Source organism: Lupinus angustifolius, chromosome LG10, assembly GCF_001865875.1.
Source record: "Lupinus angustifolius cultivar Tanjil chromosome LG10, LupAngTanjil_v1.0, whole genome shotgun sequence".
Taxonomy (NCBI): domain Eukaryota; kingdom Viridiplantae; phylum Streptophyta; class Magnoliopsida; order Fabales; family Fabaceae; genus Lupinus; species Lupinus angustifolius.
Genome location: NC_032018.1, coordinates 6123827 through 6143193, shown reverse-complemented (window position 1 = coordinate 6143193; position 19367 = coordinate 6123827). Strand labels below are relative to the sequence as shown.

General features: G+C 34.0%; 2 protein-coding genes across 2 annotated transcripts; both read left to right on the top strand.

Moving 5' to 3' along the window:
* Positions 6863-10253, top strand: LOC109357982 (probable protein phosphatase 2C 72). The gene is made up of 5 exons (XM_019602052.1): positions 6863-7363; positions 8458-8793; positions 8916-9030; positions 9571-9794; positions 10056-10253. The coding sequence occupies exons 1-5, from the start codon at positions 7184-7186 to the stop codon at positions 10251-10253; spliced, it is 1053 nt and encodes a 350-aa protein (XP_019457597.1). The 5' UTR covers positions 6863-7183.
* On the top strand, positions 14630-19109 carry LOC109358681 (vacuolar-processing enzyme-like). The gene is made up of 9 exons (XM_019603061.1): positions 14630-14935; positions 15972-16136; positions 16280-16436; positions 16767-16852; positions 16945-17144; positions 17406-17454; positions 17656-17865; positions 18051-18257; positions 18609-19109. Exons 1-9 carry the CDS (start codon positions 14732-14734, stop codon positions 18792-18794), a joined length of 1464 nt encoding a protein of 487 aa, XP_019458606.1. The 5' UTR covers positions 14630-14731; the 3' UTR covers positions 18795-19109.

Genomic DNA, 19367 nt, shown 5'->3' with positions numbered 1-19367 from the left:
CTGTGTGAGCAGGATCTGCCTGTTGGTCTATCTATTTTGGATCTATTTGATGTTTGGACTTGCACTGACTTTTCTTCTGAACATCTTTGATCGTCTGATCCTCAAAGAACACAACATCTCTGCTTCTCACAATTTTCTTGTTTATCGGATCCCATAGTCTGTATCCAAATTCATATTTTGGAGACCCAAAGTAAATGCACAACTTAGTCTTAACATCCAACTTCTTTCTCTCATCTTTTGGAATGTGAATGAAGGCTCTACATCCAAATACTCTTAGATGGTTGAAGGATGCCTTTTTTTTGTACCATACTTCTTCTGGAATTTCTTCGTTCAGGGGTCTTGAAGGTGTTCGATTTATGAGATCCACTGCAGTCTTTACCGCTTCACCCGAGAAAGACTTGGGGAGATTGGTATCTTGCAACACGCATCTGATCTTCTCTTCAACTGTATGGTTCATCCTCTTAGCTACTCCATTCAACTGAGGAGTCTTTGGTGGTGTCTTCTCCAATCTGATACCAAAAGCGTTGCAATAGGCTTCAAATGGACCACGATACTCTCCACGATTGTCTGCTTTTAGACATTTCAACTTCTTCCTAGTCTCACGTTCTACTAGTGCATGAAACTCTTTGAATGCTGATAGTACTTGATCTTTGCTTTTCAACAAGTACACCCGTACTCTTCTCGAGTGATCGTCTATGATTGTGGTAAAGTAGCAGGTTCGTCCAAGAGATCTTTCAGATGGTGCATGAACATCTAAATGCACCAATTTGAGTACTTCATCTCTCTGTGAGGGATTGTCTGTTCTCTGAAAATTGGCTTTATGTTGTTTACCATAAAGACAATTAGTACATGAATCTAAAATTTGATCTTTTATATTTGGAAGGTGGTCTTTGGTGAGAATCTAAAGTGCCTTCGCACTCATGTGCCCCAATCGCCTATACCAAAGATCTTTGGAGTCGGTAGCAACATTTACTTCTCTAGAACAAATTCCTCATTGCATAATGTACAAAGATCCTTCCTTTAAGCCTATAGAAATAATGAGGTTGCCTTTTGCTAGTTTCCACTTTCTAGCACCAAAGTGGCTTACAAAACTAGCATCATCCAACTTACCCGTTGAGATAAGGTTGAGACACATATCTGGGACATGTCTCACCTCCTTCAGTATAAGCTTTCCTCCTGTGTCTGTTAGCAGCAGAATATCACCAATTCCTGCAATTTTGCTAGTAACATGGTTTCCCATTTTCACAGTACCATAATTACTGTTCTTGTAGTTTGAGAAGAAACTTTCATGTGGACTTACATGGAAAGAAGTACCGGAGTCAACGATCCAAACATAATCACCATTTGCAACATTTAGGTAATTGTCTTCTCCAATGAGGAGAACATCATCATCTGCGGCGACAACTGTGATAGACTTATGACCATTTTTCCTTGGATCAACTAAATCTTCATAGACATTTCCAACTTTCTGGTCTCTCTTTAAGGACATGCATTCAGATATTTTATGTCATTCTTTACTACAATAATAGCATGTTATTGACCTCATGTGAGATTGAAGGCGACCTCTGAATTTGCTTTTGCTTCTTCCACGAGATTCATTCCTCACATGAGTTTCACTTCTTCCACGTCTCTCCATAATATTTGCTTCATAGTGGAAGGATGTACTCCCTTCTTTCCTTCTAGATTCTTCATTCAATGGACTGTCTGAAACAGTGTCCATTGAGACCTTCCCATCAGGCAACGAACTCAGTAGCAGAAGTGCTTACAACTCATCATCTATCTTCATATCTATTTTTTGTCAATTGATTGATAAGACCCTTGAATGAATTCAAGTGCTCTATCATGCTCTGACCATCTTTGTAGTCGAGTTTCACCAGCCTTCTGACAAGAGAGATGTTTTGTCTCTAGGATTTTTATTTTGAATCATAGATTCAAGTTTTGACCACAACTCATAAGCATTTGTGTATATGGACACATGCTCAAATAAACTTCTATCAATATACTTCCGAATTATTGCAACAACTTTTCGATTCGAAACCTTGCAATCTCTGTCACCATTATCTTCTGGCTTGTCTTTGCAAGAAATAGGCTCATGCATATCCTTGTAGTATAAATGATCCTCCATCATTGGCTTCCAATAGGAATAGTTGTCAGCTGTCAACTTCAACATATCTCCATCAAATGAGATATTAACGACTCCTTCCATCTTGGACTATACAAGCTAAGCTCCCAAAATGAACCTGGGACCTCTGATACCATTGTTGGAAAATTCAGAACCAATTTCCCTCCTCCGTGTGATGAAAAATGGGCACTTACAGAAGCGGCAAATAGATAAATAAAATAGAGAAAAGTAGAAGAATAACATAGTGGATGATTAATTGTTGTGATACTTTTCACAAGTCCCCTATATGTTATTTTTCTCACTTGCGTGTTGTATCTCTTCCTCACAAGTCCCCTATATATATAGTGAAGGGGAGGAAGACTCCATCATAAAGACATAGTGGGTGATTAATTGTTGTCATACTTTTCAAGACACTTTGAAAAGTGCTACTCCAACTTCATAATTCAATGGTTCATAATTCTCAAGACTCAAGGAATAATTCCAAGACCTTGGAGTTGTCATCATTGAATTATTCAATGGTTCATCTACCAAGATTCGTTGGTCTTGATTCCACATCAATTAGGAAAGATTCCCAACCATTAGAAAGACAGAAACCATAGTTAAATTCATAGAAGTTTATACCAAATCATACTTCAGATAGAGAATAATCAGTTTTCAAACTTATGCATGTGATACCTTGATCAACTATCTCCCCAATTAACAAAAAGTGAGTAGATCATCATATTACAAAAACTGATCAATAATGAACATATTACATTGCAAAACAAAAAAATCAGCATTTTCATGCTCCAATCTTTCAAATTAAAAGATTTAGATTCAAAATTACTTCTCAAAACCCATGAAAAAAAATACAGGATAACATCATATTACAAAAAACCCCATGAAAAAATAAAACATTTTCATAGACACAACAACCAACAATGAAAGTTTTCCTCATTGTGACTGTCGGGAGATCTTCATCCATGGGTTACAACATTCCTCTATGAGCTAAGTGAAATAAGCATATAAGTGGGCTTGACACCACATCTTGACCCAAAACCTTAAGACATTAGGTTTATGGGTCCATCCACTTATATGATTTTGAACTCATCCATATTTGCCTAATGTGGGACTTCTTCATTCACACTTGGAATACCCAACATCTCCCCCTCAAGTGTGAATTCCCATCCGAGTATTGGATACACTAGAGCTCAGCTCTCAATATACTTGCACCACCGTTGGCTTATCCTTTCATCAACGGAACACGTCGCCTTAACCTCTCGTCAGGAAGACTTTCGACACAAGGATCCCTCATGGATCTACCGACCACTTGTCGCTTCAATATTCGTTGAGCCGTCGAACCATCAACTCTGATACCACTTATTGGGAGATCTTCATCCATGGGTTACAACATTCCTCCATGAGCTAAGTGAAATAAGTATACAAGTGGGCTTGACACCACATCTTGACCCAAAACCTTAAGGCATTAGGTCTATGGGTCCATCCACTTATATGCTCTTTAACTCATCCATACTTGCCCAATGTGGGACTTCTTCATTCACACTTGGAATACCCAACATCTCCTCCTCAAATGTGAATTCTCATCCGAGTATTGGATACAATAGAGCTCAGCTCTCTATCTACTTGCACCGTCGTTGACTTATCCTTTCATCAACGGAACACACCGCCTTGACCTCTTGCCAGGAAGACTTTCGACACAAGGATCCCACATTAGGTTAAATGACATAAATAGATCACCACAGGCTTCATTGGATGGTAAAGTTGTAGAAGAAGTATGGACATGTAACTCAGTCAATTATAATATATTACACATATTTGGTTGTCCTGCTTATGTACATGGACCCAATGATGAACGATCTAAACTTGATCCTAAGTCAAAGAGGTGTATCTTCATTGGATATACCAAATGTGTGAAAAAGTTCAAGTTTTGGGATCCAATTTCCAGAAAGGTGGTGTTGAGCAGAGATGCAGTGTTTGATGAGGATTTCATGATGAAACAATCAATTTTGACAGAGGTGTCTATGCCAAATGGACAGACTTTGGGATCAAATATGATTCCAATGAGAAATGAAATGGTTTAGGTGAATGAAGGTAAGGAACCATGCACTAGTTCAAGTCAAGAATATGATGATTCTCAGACGGAGAGTTCAGGTGCGCAGGAGTACCTACTTGCTAGAGACAGGGATAGACGTCCTATCAAACCTCCAGAGAGATATGACTTTGATGATATGGCTTCAGTTGCTTTCCATATCAGTTCGGGAGATCCATGTAGCTTTCAAGAGGCTATAAAGAGTTAGGAGAAAGAACAATGGATGGGTGCCATGATGGAGGAGATGGAGTCTTTACAGAAGAACCAAACTTGGGAGCTTGTTCCATTGCCCCTAGACAAGCGTGCAATTGGGTGCAAGTGAGTGTACAAGAGGAAGCTAACAATATCAGAAAAAGAAGGGTAAAAGTTCAAGGCTCGTCTTGTAGCAAAAGGGTATTCACAACAAAATGGGATCGACTACAATGAGATTTTCTCCCCAGTGGTGAGACACACTTCTATCAGGGCAGTGCTTGCCTTGGTAGCCAGCCGGGATATGCACTTAGAACAGATGGATGTGAAGACTGCCTTTCTCCATGGTGAATTAGAGGAGAAAATTTACATGACACAACCAGAGGGGTTCAGTGCAGCTGGACAGAGTCACTTGGTTTGCAAGTTGAAGAAGTCTCTATATGGGTTGAAGCAGTCTCCCAGACAGTGGTACAAGCGGTTTGACACTTATATGTTGAAGCTTGGTTATAAGCGTTGTGAGTATGATTGCTGTGTTTATGTGAGAAGCCTTGACGATGGTTCGTTTATTTTTCTGTTACTTTATGTTGATGATATGTTGATTGCTGCTAATCATTTGAGTGATATCAATGAGCTGAAAGTCATGCTAGGTAAGGAGTTTGACATGAAAGATTTAGGGGCTGCTAGGAAGATTCTTGGGATGGAGATTCACTTTGGGATGGAGATTCACATGGATATGGGAGATAGAAAACTATGGCTCTCCCAGCAAAGCTATGTTGAAAAGATCTTAGAGAGATTTGATATGAGCAATGCTAAAGTAGTGAGCACTCCATTGGCAAATCACTTCAAGCTTTCCCTAGATCAGTGTCCAAAGACAGATGAAGAGAAGAAATACATGTCAAAGGTTCCATATGCCAGTGCAGTGGGTTGCTTGATGTATGCTATGGTTTGTACTAGACCGGACTTGGCACAAGCAGTTAGTCAAGTATGCAAGTACATGTCGAAACCAGGGAAGCAACATTGGGAAGCACAGGAAGCGATCAAAGGAATTTTTAGATATTTGAAGGGGACTACAAGTCTTTGTATCATGTTTGGCAGCCAACAAAGTAAGCCTTCAGTTATTGGTTATGTTGATTCGGACTATGCAGGAGACTTGGATGATAGAAGGTCCACAACGGGGTTTGTCTTCACCCTTGCAGGTAGACCAATTATGTGGAGATCATCAGTTCAGTCTGTTGTTGCTATGTCCACAACTGAAGCAGAGTACATGGCAGCTGGTGAAGCTTCTAAGGAAGCCTTGTGGCTTATGGGGCTAGTAAATGAGTTAGGCATTGAGCAAGGTGGAGTTTCGCTGCATTGTGACAGTCAGAGTGCTATCTTCTTAGCAAAGAATCAGGTGTATCATGCTAGCGTGAGATTTCACAAGATCAGAGAGTTGGTAGCTTATGCGCATATACTATTGCAGAAGGTTCACATTTCAGAAAATACAGCTGATATACTATTGCAGAAGGTTCACATTTCAGGCATTGCGTGAGCTTGCTAAACATTCACTGATGTTGGACTATGAGCGCCTCCAACTCAAGATCAGAGAGTTGGTAGCTTATGCGCATATACTGGAGATTGATGATATTCGCCAAGGTGGAGATTGTTGTGCAATGACTCATATCTCTAAATAACAGCAATACAAGTTATGGACTTGGGCTGATGTAAATGGGTTGGGGTAGAGAGCTATATATTTATGTTATATAAACCTAGTGTAACAAGGAGAAGAATAGTGAAACACTAATCCTAATTCTCTAATATATATATAGTGGTAGCCGCTCAACTCTCCCGGAGACGTAGGCACAATTGGCCGAACCTCGTTACCAAATCTCTTATGTTATTCTCTTGTTTCTGTACTCTTTATTATTTGATTGTTCGCTTGGTCCCAATAGTAACTCATATCATACCCATTATGCTTTAACTAATATGGAACAATGAAACTTATTCACAGTCACAAATCATATCTGACTCTAGGTTATTGGAAGAGAGGTTTATCATTTTACCCTTTTTAGTGACTCTAGATTGAAGGAACGTCAAGGGCAAAGTTGGGAGGTAATAATTACTCCAATGGCCGTTTGTTGAACATGGATATTATGACCAAAATTATATATGCATTTTAATTTCGAAATAAAGTAAATTTTAATGGCAAAGTTGGAAAACTCAATTCTAAGTATGTTTTGGCTATATATATTAACATAGAAGTATATATATTTATAATAATTACATGATCTTTTTGTTTCTTTCAAAAGCAATGATGTTAGGATCAGCAATAATTAAAGTTGATGCATTACTTAATATTCCGTTGTTCACTTTTCTTGTTTGATTGTTAATAGTCCATTTTCACCTGGCTCCAATTCAATATTACGTAATCATACATGTATATTGTATATATAGTGCTAGCTAGTGACATAAATGAATAGTATATGTTAGTAATGTAATATACAATTTCACACTACAGTTTTATAATAGAAAGTCGTACCACTTTGAGGATTATGTTAGAAGAATACATCCTAAGTGTCCCTTAAGGCAAGTATTGGGACAGCCTGTTGAAAAAATCTACCCATTAAAAAATCAATTATTGGATTAAAGTTATAAGCATTAAGCTTTTAGTCCACGGGAAACATGTGCACTTTGATATGGATTATTATTGCAAAACATTTGGTGTATATATTAAGGACTAGATTTATTTCATTGTTTAAAAAAGAGAGAGATTTCAGAAAAGGAAGAAAAAACTTTCAAGTGGAATGGGTATCTGCATATCCATTGCATCTTCAGAGATTCATGGGCCCTCTGAAGAAGTTCATGATGAGAATGTGATAATATTTGAAGGAAACAAGGTTCCAAATGTGAATCAGAAACTTTTCTCTGTTTACTCTAGACAAGGTGCCAAAGGACTCAACCAAGATGCTGCCTCTCTTCACAAGGTTTGTTTGTTTATCAAACCGATTAAATATTTATTTTAGTCTTTTATACTTTTTTTAGATTTTATCAGTTTTGGTCTCTTAAAATTGAAAATCTCAATATGATACTTAAAACTTTTAAATGTTGGTCAAATTAAAAAAACATGAGCGACTAAAATAGGTATTTACTCGTAATTAAATTAAGAGTAAATTACACTGACACCCCATAAGTTTTAGTGAAATTACACAAACCATTCTCACTTTTCTACAGTTACACAAACTCCCTAATTTTTATATTTTCATTTTCATTACACTGACAAAAAATGTAATCTTTTAAACAAAAAATGTGATAAATGTAATTAAGTTAAACAAAACATGATATACTGTGGAGACAAGCCCAAATAATGTACAAATCAATGTATATTTATTATTTTTTGTTACGCATCAACAATTCCAAAAAGATATTGTTTAAATCATTCTTATACTATATCTTAACGAACCAAGAATAATAAAGAAGTATTGGCTCATTTTATCACATTTTTTTGTTTAAAAGATTATACTCATTTCACGTGCAGTGATGATTAATATAATGAAAGTAAAAAAAACTAGAGGTTTGTGTAAGTTTAAAAAAATAAGATGTGATTTGTATAATTTTACTAAAACTCTTATCAGTATAATTTACTTCTCATTCTTCTTTAAGTAGAGGGTAATAAGAAAATGAACTAGATTTATTCACATGTCTACCAAAGTTGTGGAATGTTAATGCTCAAATAATTGAACAATGATCTTTTTCATTAATGGAGAGGCAAATATATGATTTTATATGTATTTTCAATAACAAAAGTGTTATTATAGTGTACATAAAAGGATAAAAATGTTTTACCATGTTATTATTTCCTTTGTTTTTTGTGGTACTTGTCTCCATTAATGGAGATGATACTTACTCCAAATAATTATACTCATGCAATGATTAAGATTTATGGAGCATACAAAATTCAGCACATACTTTGAAACAACACCTTTGCTATTTATAACAAGAAGTACTAAATATCAATGTCCAAAAAACTTTACTACCAAATTATTGAAACTCTCTCCCCTTGTTCTCCATGCTTCATAAGAGTTATGGGATGGAAGATGGATCATTTTGTGGAGTTTTTGATGGCCATGGAAGGAATGGACACATAGTGAGCAAAATGGTGAACAAGCATTTAGCATCACTCATACTAAGCCAAAATAATGCCATTGCAAAGATTGATACAACAGAAAACAGTGATGTATCTGATGACAATACTTCAAGCCATGTAGACACGCCAGAAAGTGACTCAACCTTAAAATTTCAAAAATGGAAACAAGCCATTTTTAGTGCATTCAAGGTGATGGACAAAGAGGTGAAGCTACAAGAGAATCTAGACTTCTCTTGCAGTGGAACTACTGCTGTAGTTGTCATAAGACAGGTAAAATCTAAACCTGTTTTTTGGCTGAACCTATGAACTGCTTGATTTCTTCACTAATTTTCATCATTGTTATATATTGAAAGTTTGAAACATAATAACATTATAGACATACCAATAAATAGGGTGAAGATCTTGTTATAGCTAATCTTGGTGACTCAAGAGCAGTTTTGGGGAGGATCCATGATGAAGAACTTATAGCCATTCAATTAACCACAGATTTGAAGCCAGGATTACCTTGTAAGAAAGACTCTTATTACCAAATTCAGTTCAGAACCACATATATCACTTGTCTTGTTCCTGATGTCTAAAAACACAAAGTAGATTGCTCAATTTGTTACAAATATATTTTTGTGTGTGTCTTAATATGGAACATAAAATTTTGATCATCAACTTATTCCACCATATTTATACAAGATTGTTAGTTAACATGCACAAATATATGAACATTACATATTTTTCCACATATAACTTCTATTGTCCTAAATCCTGTATTATACGTTGTCTCGTACTGCTAATGATAATGAAGCAAAAACATCAATGATGATAAAAATTTAAATTTCTAATTGATATAACATATTTCTATTAGCATTGGATAATATATAGGACATGATTTGAAACAACAAATTTCTATTCTTCCACCTGATATATAATGTTTAAGTGTATATTTTTACTTAATCAAGTATAAAAATGATAGACAAAAGTAATATGCTTATATAAGTATTATTACTTGAACTTTGAGCAAGAAACAATTATTTGAAGCTGTAATTTGTAATGCAGGCGAAGCAGAACGAATAAGAAGTTGCAACGGTTGCGTATATGCACTAGAGGAAGAACCAAATATTCAGCGTGTATGGTTGCCCAATGAGAAAGCACCAGGCCTTGCCATGTCTCGAGCTTTTGGAGATTTCTTGCTCAAAGACCATGGTGTCATTGCCATACCAGATATTTCATATCACACTCTAACACCAACTGACCAATTTATTCTTCTTGCAACTGATGGGGTACGTGTTATTTTCATAGAATCTTTTCAGCTAATATAACATTTGATAGTGAGATTGAAGCAACGGTCGAGTTGTTGTTTATTACGGTTCAAATCCTGGATAAGGCCTCTCCATTTGAATTATATAATACCCACAAGTCAAATGCTACCTTATTTTTGTATATTAAGATTCAAAAGAAACGGGAAATGCATTATGTTATTGTGCAAATATTGGCAACAGAATTTTTATTGCTTTTTTTTTCTCTGTTTTGTTGGCTTATAGGTGTGGGATGTACTAAGTAACAATGAGGTTGCATCAATTGTGTGGACAGCAGCTACTGAAGATGCAGCAGCAAGGGCAGTAGTGGAAGGAGCCACTGCTGCATGGAAAAAGAAATACCCTACTTCTAAGGTAGATGATATCACTGTGGTTTGTCTCTTCATGCAGAAGAAATCACAGAACCTTAGTTTGTGTTTGTAAATATGAAAAATATGAGATGTGTGACGTGGTTCATGCTTGTAGCTTATTCCTAAGTGTATAAGCTTTATTGAAAATAATTCTAATAAAATAAAATTAAAATTAAAAAATAATATTTAATCATGATAAACAAACTATAATTAATCCTAATTATAATTAGTCAATAAAATAAAAAATAATCAATACAATAAAAATAAATATAATTAATCAATGACATCACACCTCATAGCCTACATTTGTCATTGTCAGTAACACAATTACTTAAATTCAAACCACGCAACCATCAAATGATGCACAAGATTCCATTGGAGCTTCAAGAAAAGATCTATTGAGCCGCAATAAGATGTTGGACCACAAAGACCCGCACTCTATTATTTATTTAGCCTGTCCCCATCAACATTCAAATCTTAATTACATTAAATCATGTAGGATACATAGATGAAAATAATGTGATAGTGTTTTATTATAAGTAAAACATTCACCTGTGAATTTTTCATAATCATGTTAACTATCAATTTTATTGGACTCTTACTCCTTTGTAAATTGGATTAACCTTAATTTGACATGTTCTACTTATTGTAGTTTTTAATGGTCTCATCTACAAATGATCAAATCACCTAAAACACGATTATACTATTTTTTTTACAATAGAAAAAGTGCTCCAACTTTCTCTTTAAGCATTCATTCCTAATCATATCTGGTATATTATGCTCACTCATCCAACCCAACATTATTATCTCTACCACGTTAAATTTATTCTCTTCTTATTCTATAATTCAATAATGAGTTGTGTGTAACATTATGAGTTTATAGTTGTGTGGTTTCTTTTAAACCCAAGTGATTATGTGCCCTATTATTTCACCCACATCGCTTGAATCTTATGGTTTATGTCCCTTCCAATTTTTACATTGTGTTGTATGATTGGCTCAATATACTTAAATTTAGTGACTTATGATATAATATGATCTTCAATATTTATATTCATAATTGGGTTTGTGTGTCTCTCGCTAATCTTCAATTTCATATATTTCATCTTACTTTGACATATACAAACATTTGTTCTAAAGTTTGTATCCACATTTCTAGTATCTCATTTAATTTATCTACCGATTCTCCAACTATGACAATATCATCAACAAAATATGCATTGTGACGTTCATTTTTAGTTATGTGTAGTAAGCACATCCAAGACTACTATAAATAGACATGGACTAGACTCAATATTGACAATTGGTCCAGTCTTGTAGTATTAAAATTTATTAAAATAATAATATTTTGAAGTGGTTTTTAATGCACATTAATGTGACCATTTATGGTGACTTTTGAGTTTGTGAAATGAAAAAACTCACTAGTCTCACATTATTTGAAAGAGGGAAGTTGAAAGGTTTTATAAGCCTTAAGTGCAACATTGGGTTGTGCCCCAAAGAGTAAAATGGGTTTTGTGAGTGTGTGAAGACCCACACAAACAAAACCCCTCCACACACACGCGCGCACACCACCCTCCTCTGCCGCCGTCTAGTTGGTCAGCTCGGGCTTGTGCCCAACATTCTTTTTAAATAAACATTTATTTATTTTATTTTATTTTGGGTTACTTGGGCTTGGATCGTGCGTTGACCAAGTCAACACACACGTGTAACACAATTGGGTGATGATAGAGCCGTTGGAGGAGGAGATCTCGACCGTTATGATAAAGTCGTTGGGTGGTAATATTTTGCACCGTTGGATTATATAACTGTTTGATTTTTGCATCATCAGATGAGAGAGTCGTTGGAGGCCTCAGGCTATAAATAGATGCATTCTCTCCTCATTATAATTCGGACCAAATTGAAGGCGTTTACATCTCAACTTCTCTTTCTCCCCCCTTATATTTTGGCGACACATTTTCGGCAACCTTCTCCACATTTCTTTCCATGACACTTGAGAATTGACACATGCAGCCAAAGTGAGAATTTCGAGAACTAACACTGATAGTCAATATTATGGGAAAAGAATTAGAACGAGTAGCCATATTGTGATAATTCAAAATTGGGATTTGGTAACCATATTGTGGGTGTATTCGAGAGCGATTCTTATAGTGCAGTAAGACATCGTATAACAGAGAATTGTGTTGTTTTATCATATGGACAGCGTGATTGATAGTATGCTTGCATAATTTTAGTAGTATCACAAAACGTCTTAAAGAAAGTGACATGATCGTGACTCGACCAGTAAAGATTATTCTATGTCATTCAGAATTGTTGATAGTGATATAAAAATCTTATGATATATTGTATTATCACACGATTTTGACTCATTATACATATCATTGATTGCTTGATTATCCAATCTAATCTCATATCTTCTATAGAGCTTTCCACAATACATTTTTGGCACCTTATAATACTTCTAAGAGTAAATTATACTACACCTCTGAGTTTGAGTGAAATTACACAAATCACCCCTCACTTTTCTACACCTACACAAACCTCCCATTAGTTTTTATACTTTCATTACACTGATCATCCCTGCATAAGAAATAAGTGTAATCTTTTAAACAAAAAATGTGATAAATGCAATTAAGTTAAACAAAACATGATATATTGTGTAGACAAGTCTAAATAATATACAAATCAATGTATCTTTATTATTTTTTTGTTACAAAATGCATCAACAATTCTAACGAAATATTGTTTAAATCGCTCATATAATATAGTGTAACGACTAAAAATAATAAAGAAATATTGACTCTTATTTGGACGTGTTTCCACAATATATCATGTTGTGTTTAACTTAATTGCATTTATCACATTTTTTGTTTAAAAGATTACACTTATTTCTTATGCAGAGGTGGTCAATGTAATGAAAGTTAAAAAACTAGGAGAGGTTTGTGTAGGTGTAGAAAAGTGAGGAGTGATTTGTGTAATTTCACTCAAACTCTGGGGGTGTCAATGTAATTTACTCTACTACGTCTATTGTCAAATTATCTTCTCCACTAATGAGTTTAATTTCCATAATTTGCACAATTTTATTTACTCCTCTTATTCTTATTAATCATGATAATTGTAATTATAATTAATCCTAATTGTAATTAATCAATAAAACAAAATTATAATTAAACAATGACATCACCCACATCCTACATTTGTCCATAACTCAATTATACTCAAATTCAAAACCACACCAACTAAGTAAACGACTAAATGATGCACAAGATTCCATTGGAGTGTAAAGAAAATATCTATTGGGCCTCCAATAAGGTGGCAGAACACAATGACAAGTACTACATTATTTAGTTAGCTTCCACCGCCAGCACTGCCAATAATAATAAATTGGAAAGCCACCTCCAAGAAATTTGGGGACCACATCCAAAAATATCGTTAAAAAAATGTATTTAAGGGAACATTTTAAAAAGAGAAAAAATGTATGTTGATAATATGTAAGTTTTATATACTGTCATTATATTATCTACTATTAATATTTAATTATTATTGACTATTTGAAAAGTGTATTTCAAATAAATTATGGATAATGTAATGGTTATGTATAAATATTTACATTAACAATGGATAGATTTTACAATCTTTTAATAATAAATTATTTTCTAACATATACATAAACTGACAATTATACACTTTTATAATTTTACAGTATTTTGTGGGACAAAAATTTCATTTTTATATATAAATTTTTTTCTATAAAAATTATTTCAAGAGGCTTTAACAATCATTCAAAACTACGGTGAATATTTTTTTAGACTTTTCAACTAACACTGAATTCATGTATTATTGCGCTCAATTATTATAGTTCTTATTTTATATATTGTTAAATATCAAACACATGCCATATTTATTAGGATATTCCATTAAGTAAATATGATATGATAAATATATTTTTATGTTATATAGATAATCATGTTTTACACAACTCACGTCAAAATATATTATGATATGTTGGGTTAATATTATACTGAATTAGTAATTAGTTTAATCATATTTATCTTTTTTATCTCATATCTGGTCATGTATCATGATGCATGCATGATTGCTGGCTAATAATTACTCAACGGTTGAAAATAAGAATATATCGATTAAGGATCTTTATATTTTTACTCCATTGGTTAAGTGAACTAATCTTTTTCTGTATATGTGATTGTCTTTTTAATTTGTATCACTTTTCAGACAACAAATTCTTGAATCTTTGATTTTTTAATTTTTTTTAAATTTAGCAAAACTTTACACTATTAGATCAATATCTCGTTGATTTAAGATTATGTACAAGTATATTCAACTAGGCTGAATTGGTGAAGGTCACCTATCACCATCTATGTCATGTGAAAATGCCAACTTAGGCCCTACAGAAAAATGTATCTAACCATATAATAGCTAAGTATCCAATTCAATGCCCTTACGCTACTACCTCCCAACTCTTATTTAATCCTCTTGCCCATTGATTCCTTTTTATCATAGTATTAGTATCTTACTCTTCACTATTCATTCTTAGTCATGGATTCTTTTTCATTTCTCATTCTCTTCTTTATCATTTCCACCCTCCTAGCCTTTGCCTCCGGTAGCCGTGACCTTGCCGGAGATGTTCTCCGATTGCCCTCCTTCGAAGCCTCAAAGTTCTTGCACGATGATAATATTCAGGGGACTAGGTGGGCTATTTTATTTGCTGGTTCCAATGGCTACTGGAATTACAGGCATCAGGTACAATTCATAACTTACCTTATGTATCTTTTTTTGGTTCATTATCTTATCTTATATATCTATCAATCTATACATATACATGTTGTAATCTTCTATGATTTAAACTATAAGTTTATATTAAGTGTTTCATGTTGAATTTAATTATGACTAATATAAGTTTCTATATTATCAAGCAATCATGTATTGTCAGTTGTCAAATTATTATGAATTAATGAACCATGTAATGATAACTTTAAAAAAGCATACATGTGTTGATAACTTGATATATGATTTGTTACATAGTATAAAAACTTTCTTCTCAAGATATATAAAAAAGTAGATTCTTTCTTTTTCTAATGTCAAAGTACTCTTTTATCTGTGGTCTGTGTATCAAAACATGATGGATGGAACGTGTCTTATTGGATCAATGGTGCATTAGTGCATGTATTATTAGTAATATGGTTAGCATATCAGTATTTAAATAATTCAACTTCATAAGAAATAAGGTAGTTTTTGGTAAATGTGTGATGTGTCATAATAGAAGATAAACTTGTACACTTACCCAATTTTTATATATAGAAAATCAGTTAAGCACAACATTTTGGTTCCACATAAAAGAATGGAAGTAAAAATATCAAAATAAAACATCTTATTCATCCTATTTTGCTTACACACCAAATGCTACCTTATTCTTTGTTCACAATTAATTGTTAAATTTATGTTGTATTACTCTTTAATGTAATAGCTGAATTTATCTTGTGTTATAGTTCTTTTTGGGAGGTTTAGATCATAACTTATTATGAACACATGATAAGTTTTTTTTTGTATTACCAAAAAAGTATCTATTATCCTTTGGATAAGTAATACTAATCTCTTTCGAGGTGTGTAGTTGTCGCTTCCAACAATTGTTGCTCCCATAAATTGAATCCTTGACATTTTAGTTATCCTGAGAATCTAGTAAAACCTTATACTACTAGACCCCACGTTGTTACATAACAAGTTCATCTAATATATATGTAGTTCAATTTTAATTTAGAGCCTTGTTTTGTTTCATTAGGCAGATGTTTGTCACGCCTATCAAATACTAAGGAAAGGTGGACTTAAAGAAGAAAATATTGTGGTTTTTATGTTTGATGACATTGCTTTCAATGAAGAGAACCCAAGGCCTGGTGTAATCATTAACAAACCTGATGGAGATGATGTTTATGCAGGAGTTCCAAAGGTAAATTATCTTGTTAGTTTTCACTTTTCAGCATTCCATATCCTATTGCTATTTCAATTTTCAAATAATTTCAAGTTTTGTAGTGTTAGATGTTAGTTTCAAAGGTAAGTTTCTAATAATGGACTGTTTTTTTTACATGTTAGGATTACACTGGTTCAGATGTTACTGCTCATAACTTCTATGCTGCTTTACTTGGAAATAAATCAGCTCTCACTGGTGGCAGTGGGAAGGTTGTGAATAGTGGACCCAATGACCATATATTTATATACTATACTGATCATGGTGGTCCAGGAATCCTTGGTTAGTAGCTCTGAATTCTTTAACACCATATTTCTAATAAAAAATCATGGATTGGATTAGTTCTTTATATGCATTTTAGCATGGTAATGATGGTATAGGACTTGTTTTGTGGTTATTACTGACCAATGTGTGGATTTGAGTGATAAAGAGATCGAGAGTTCGAGTCTCACCCACTACAAATACTAAAATACAAACATTTGTCTCTAAATTTTTTTACTGACAGAAGTGTGTTTTTCGTAGCTGTTTAATTGATTGTGTGCTTATTGCTTGATTATGTGCACTTTTCCATTTTTCTAACTTGCCCTTTTTTAACATGGGAGTGGGTTTCAGGTACTCCTGTTGGTCCTTACATATACGCAGATGAGTTGAATGAAGTCTTGAAGAAGAAGCATGCTTCTGGAACATATGAAAGCCTTGTAAGTCACTTGTAATTATCAATTTCTTATCATTGTATGAATCCTTGTTTGGACTATTAAGCATTTGTTTGGATTTTATGATGGTTGTGCAGGTATTTTATCTGGAAGCATGTGAATCTGGGAGTATCTTTGAAGGTATTCTTCCTGAAGGGTTGAATATCTATGCAACAACAGCTTCAAATGCAGAAGAAAGTAGTTGGGGTACATATTGCCCTGGGGAGTATCCTAGTCCTCCTCCAGAATATTCAACCTGCTTGGGTGACCTCTACAGTATTGCTTGGATGGAAGACAGGTACATGCATATAATGTATAAATAGATCATAAGTATGAATGATTTGATGCATTGCATAACTACCCGTCGAATGTACGAGTATCCAACTAGTTTAATACTTAAAATAGTGGGCTTATTTTTCGCAAGTCTTTTTATCATTTTTAACTCCTTATTATCAGCCTAACAAACCTTTTTTTATAATTATTAGATAAGAAGAAATCTCATTTTCTTATATATGTTGTAAGTTCTGGTGTGGACTAATTTAATTTTTCATATGACCAGTGATATACACAATTTGCGAATGGAAACTTTGCACCAACAATATAAATCGGTAAGATCCTGTTTCTACCTTGATGTAACTATTTCACATGATCACCTTATATAAACTGAAGATTGAAGTTCAGTACCTTGATTGCTTAATTACATATCAGACATTTTAGTCTGTTTTCATAGAATTCTTATTCTAATTTTTCGAGGTTGAACATGTATTTGAGCTGTAACATATGCCTATCTTTTACTCCTCTGGTTGCAGGTTAAGGAGAGAACTATCAGTGGAAATGCATACTATGGCTCTCATGTGATGCAATATGGTGATGTACAACTTAGCAAGGATTTTCTCTATCTATATTTGGGTACAAATCCTGCTAATGATAATCTTACTTATGTGGATGAAAACTGTGTGAGGCCACCTTCAAAAGTAGTCAACCAACGAGATGCCGATCTCATCCATTTCTGGGAGAAGGTATCTTAATTGAGAAAAAAATGTCGGGCATGACAGTTTAACTTTTTTATATCGTCAATATATCATCCATCATTTATATTTAATTAGTATTGACTCTTAAAAACTATGAAGCTATCGTAAAAAGTTGTCTAAATCAGTTGTTCAAATAATAATGAGACTATATTTTAATCGTTGTCCTTTGCCAGTTCCGCAGAGCGCCCGAGGGTTCTCCTAGGAAAATCGCAGCTCAGAAACAAATTCTGGAAGCAATGTCTCACAGGACGAATGTAGACAACGCCGTGAAACTTATTGGAAAACTCTTATTTGGCATTGAAAAGGGTGAAGAAGTGCTCAACAATGTTAGACCTGCTGGGCAACCACTTGTTGATGACTGGATCTGCCTGAAAACCATGGTAATAACTTGCCTTCTCCTTTGATGCTGACGTATAGTAAATATAATTTCTTTTTCTCTCTCGGAAAAATGATGTAAACAGAAGTAGAAGCAATGATTTTACACTTAAGCCTCGGCTCAAAGATAATATTGTGCATTCTGATGCATCCTAATTGTCTCAACAAAATACACTTCCAAAAGTTATTATTTTAGAAAAAAACTACTCTCAACTAAATACAGTCTAACTATGTAGTTCACATATTAACAACATTGTTGAACTTGAACATGGAATTAAAGTGAAACATCTTTGTTCACTTAGTTTACAGACACAATGGTGTTTGCATCTTAATAACTTTTTTGATTTTTAATGCAGGTAAGGACTTATGAGACCCATTGTGGACCCCTGTCTCAGTATGGCATGAAACATATGAGGTCCTTTGCAAACATCTGCAACTTGGGAATACAGAATGAGAAAATGGCTCTGGCTTCATCACAAGCATGCATCAGTATTCCTGGCAGTCCTAGCTGGAGTTCCCTTCACAAAGGTTTCAGTGCATAACTCCTAAAATCTGCAATAGTAAAGAGTAATGTATATTGGGATAAGGCTCATCTAAAATTAGTTTGTTTATAAAGTCCTTAAATTATGTATTATAATTGTATATACATGCTATATGCCTATATGCATTGGTAGTGACTTCTTATCCCTTCTTTGTAAATGCAACTGGGACACTACCAGGACATTCGGATTTTCATTAGTATCTACATTGTAATCTTGCAAATAGAAGTTGCAATTATGACTGTAATGCATTTATGGGCTTGTATATAAAATATGTATTTGTAAGAAAAGCAATTAAGGGTGCTGTTATTTACAGCATTAGAAAGGATAAAGGGACCAAATAGCTTTGGAATTGTGCAGTATTACATGGCACAAGATCACGCATATATGCCAACAATTGGCATTGCAAGTGCTTGACAGTGATATTTGCGTAATTTTATTCCCTAAGCAATTGGAAGATAGGGTTTGGAGAAGAATTTAGATATTCTATATTATTCCCCAGTATCCGACCAATAAGAATTTAATAAATATGTATTACATAAAATAAAGTTAATTTTAAAATTTAACATTATTACA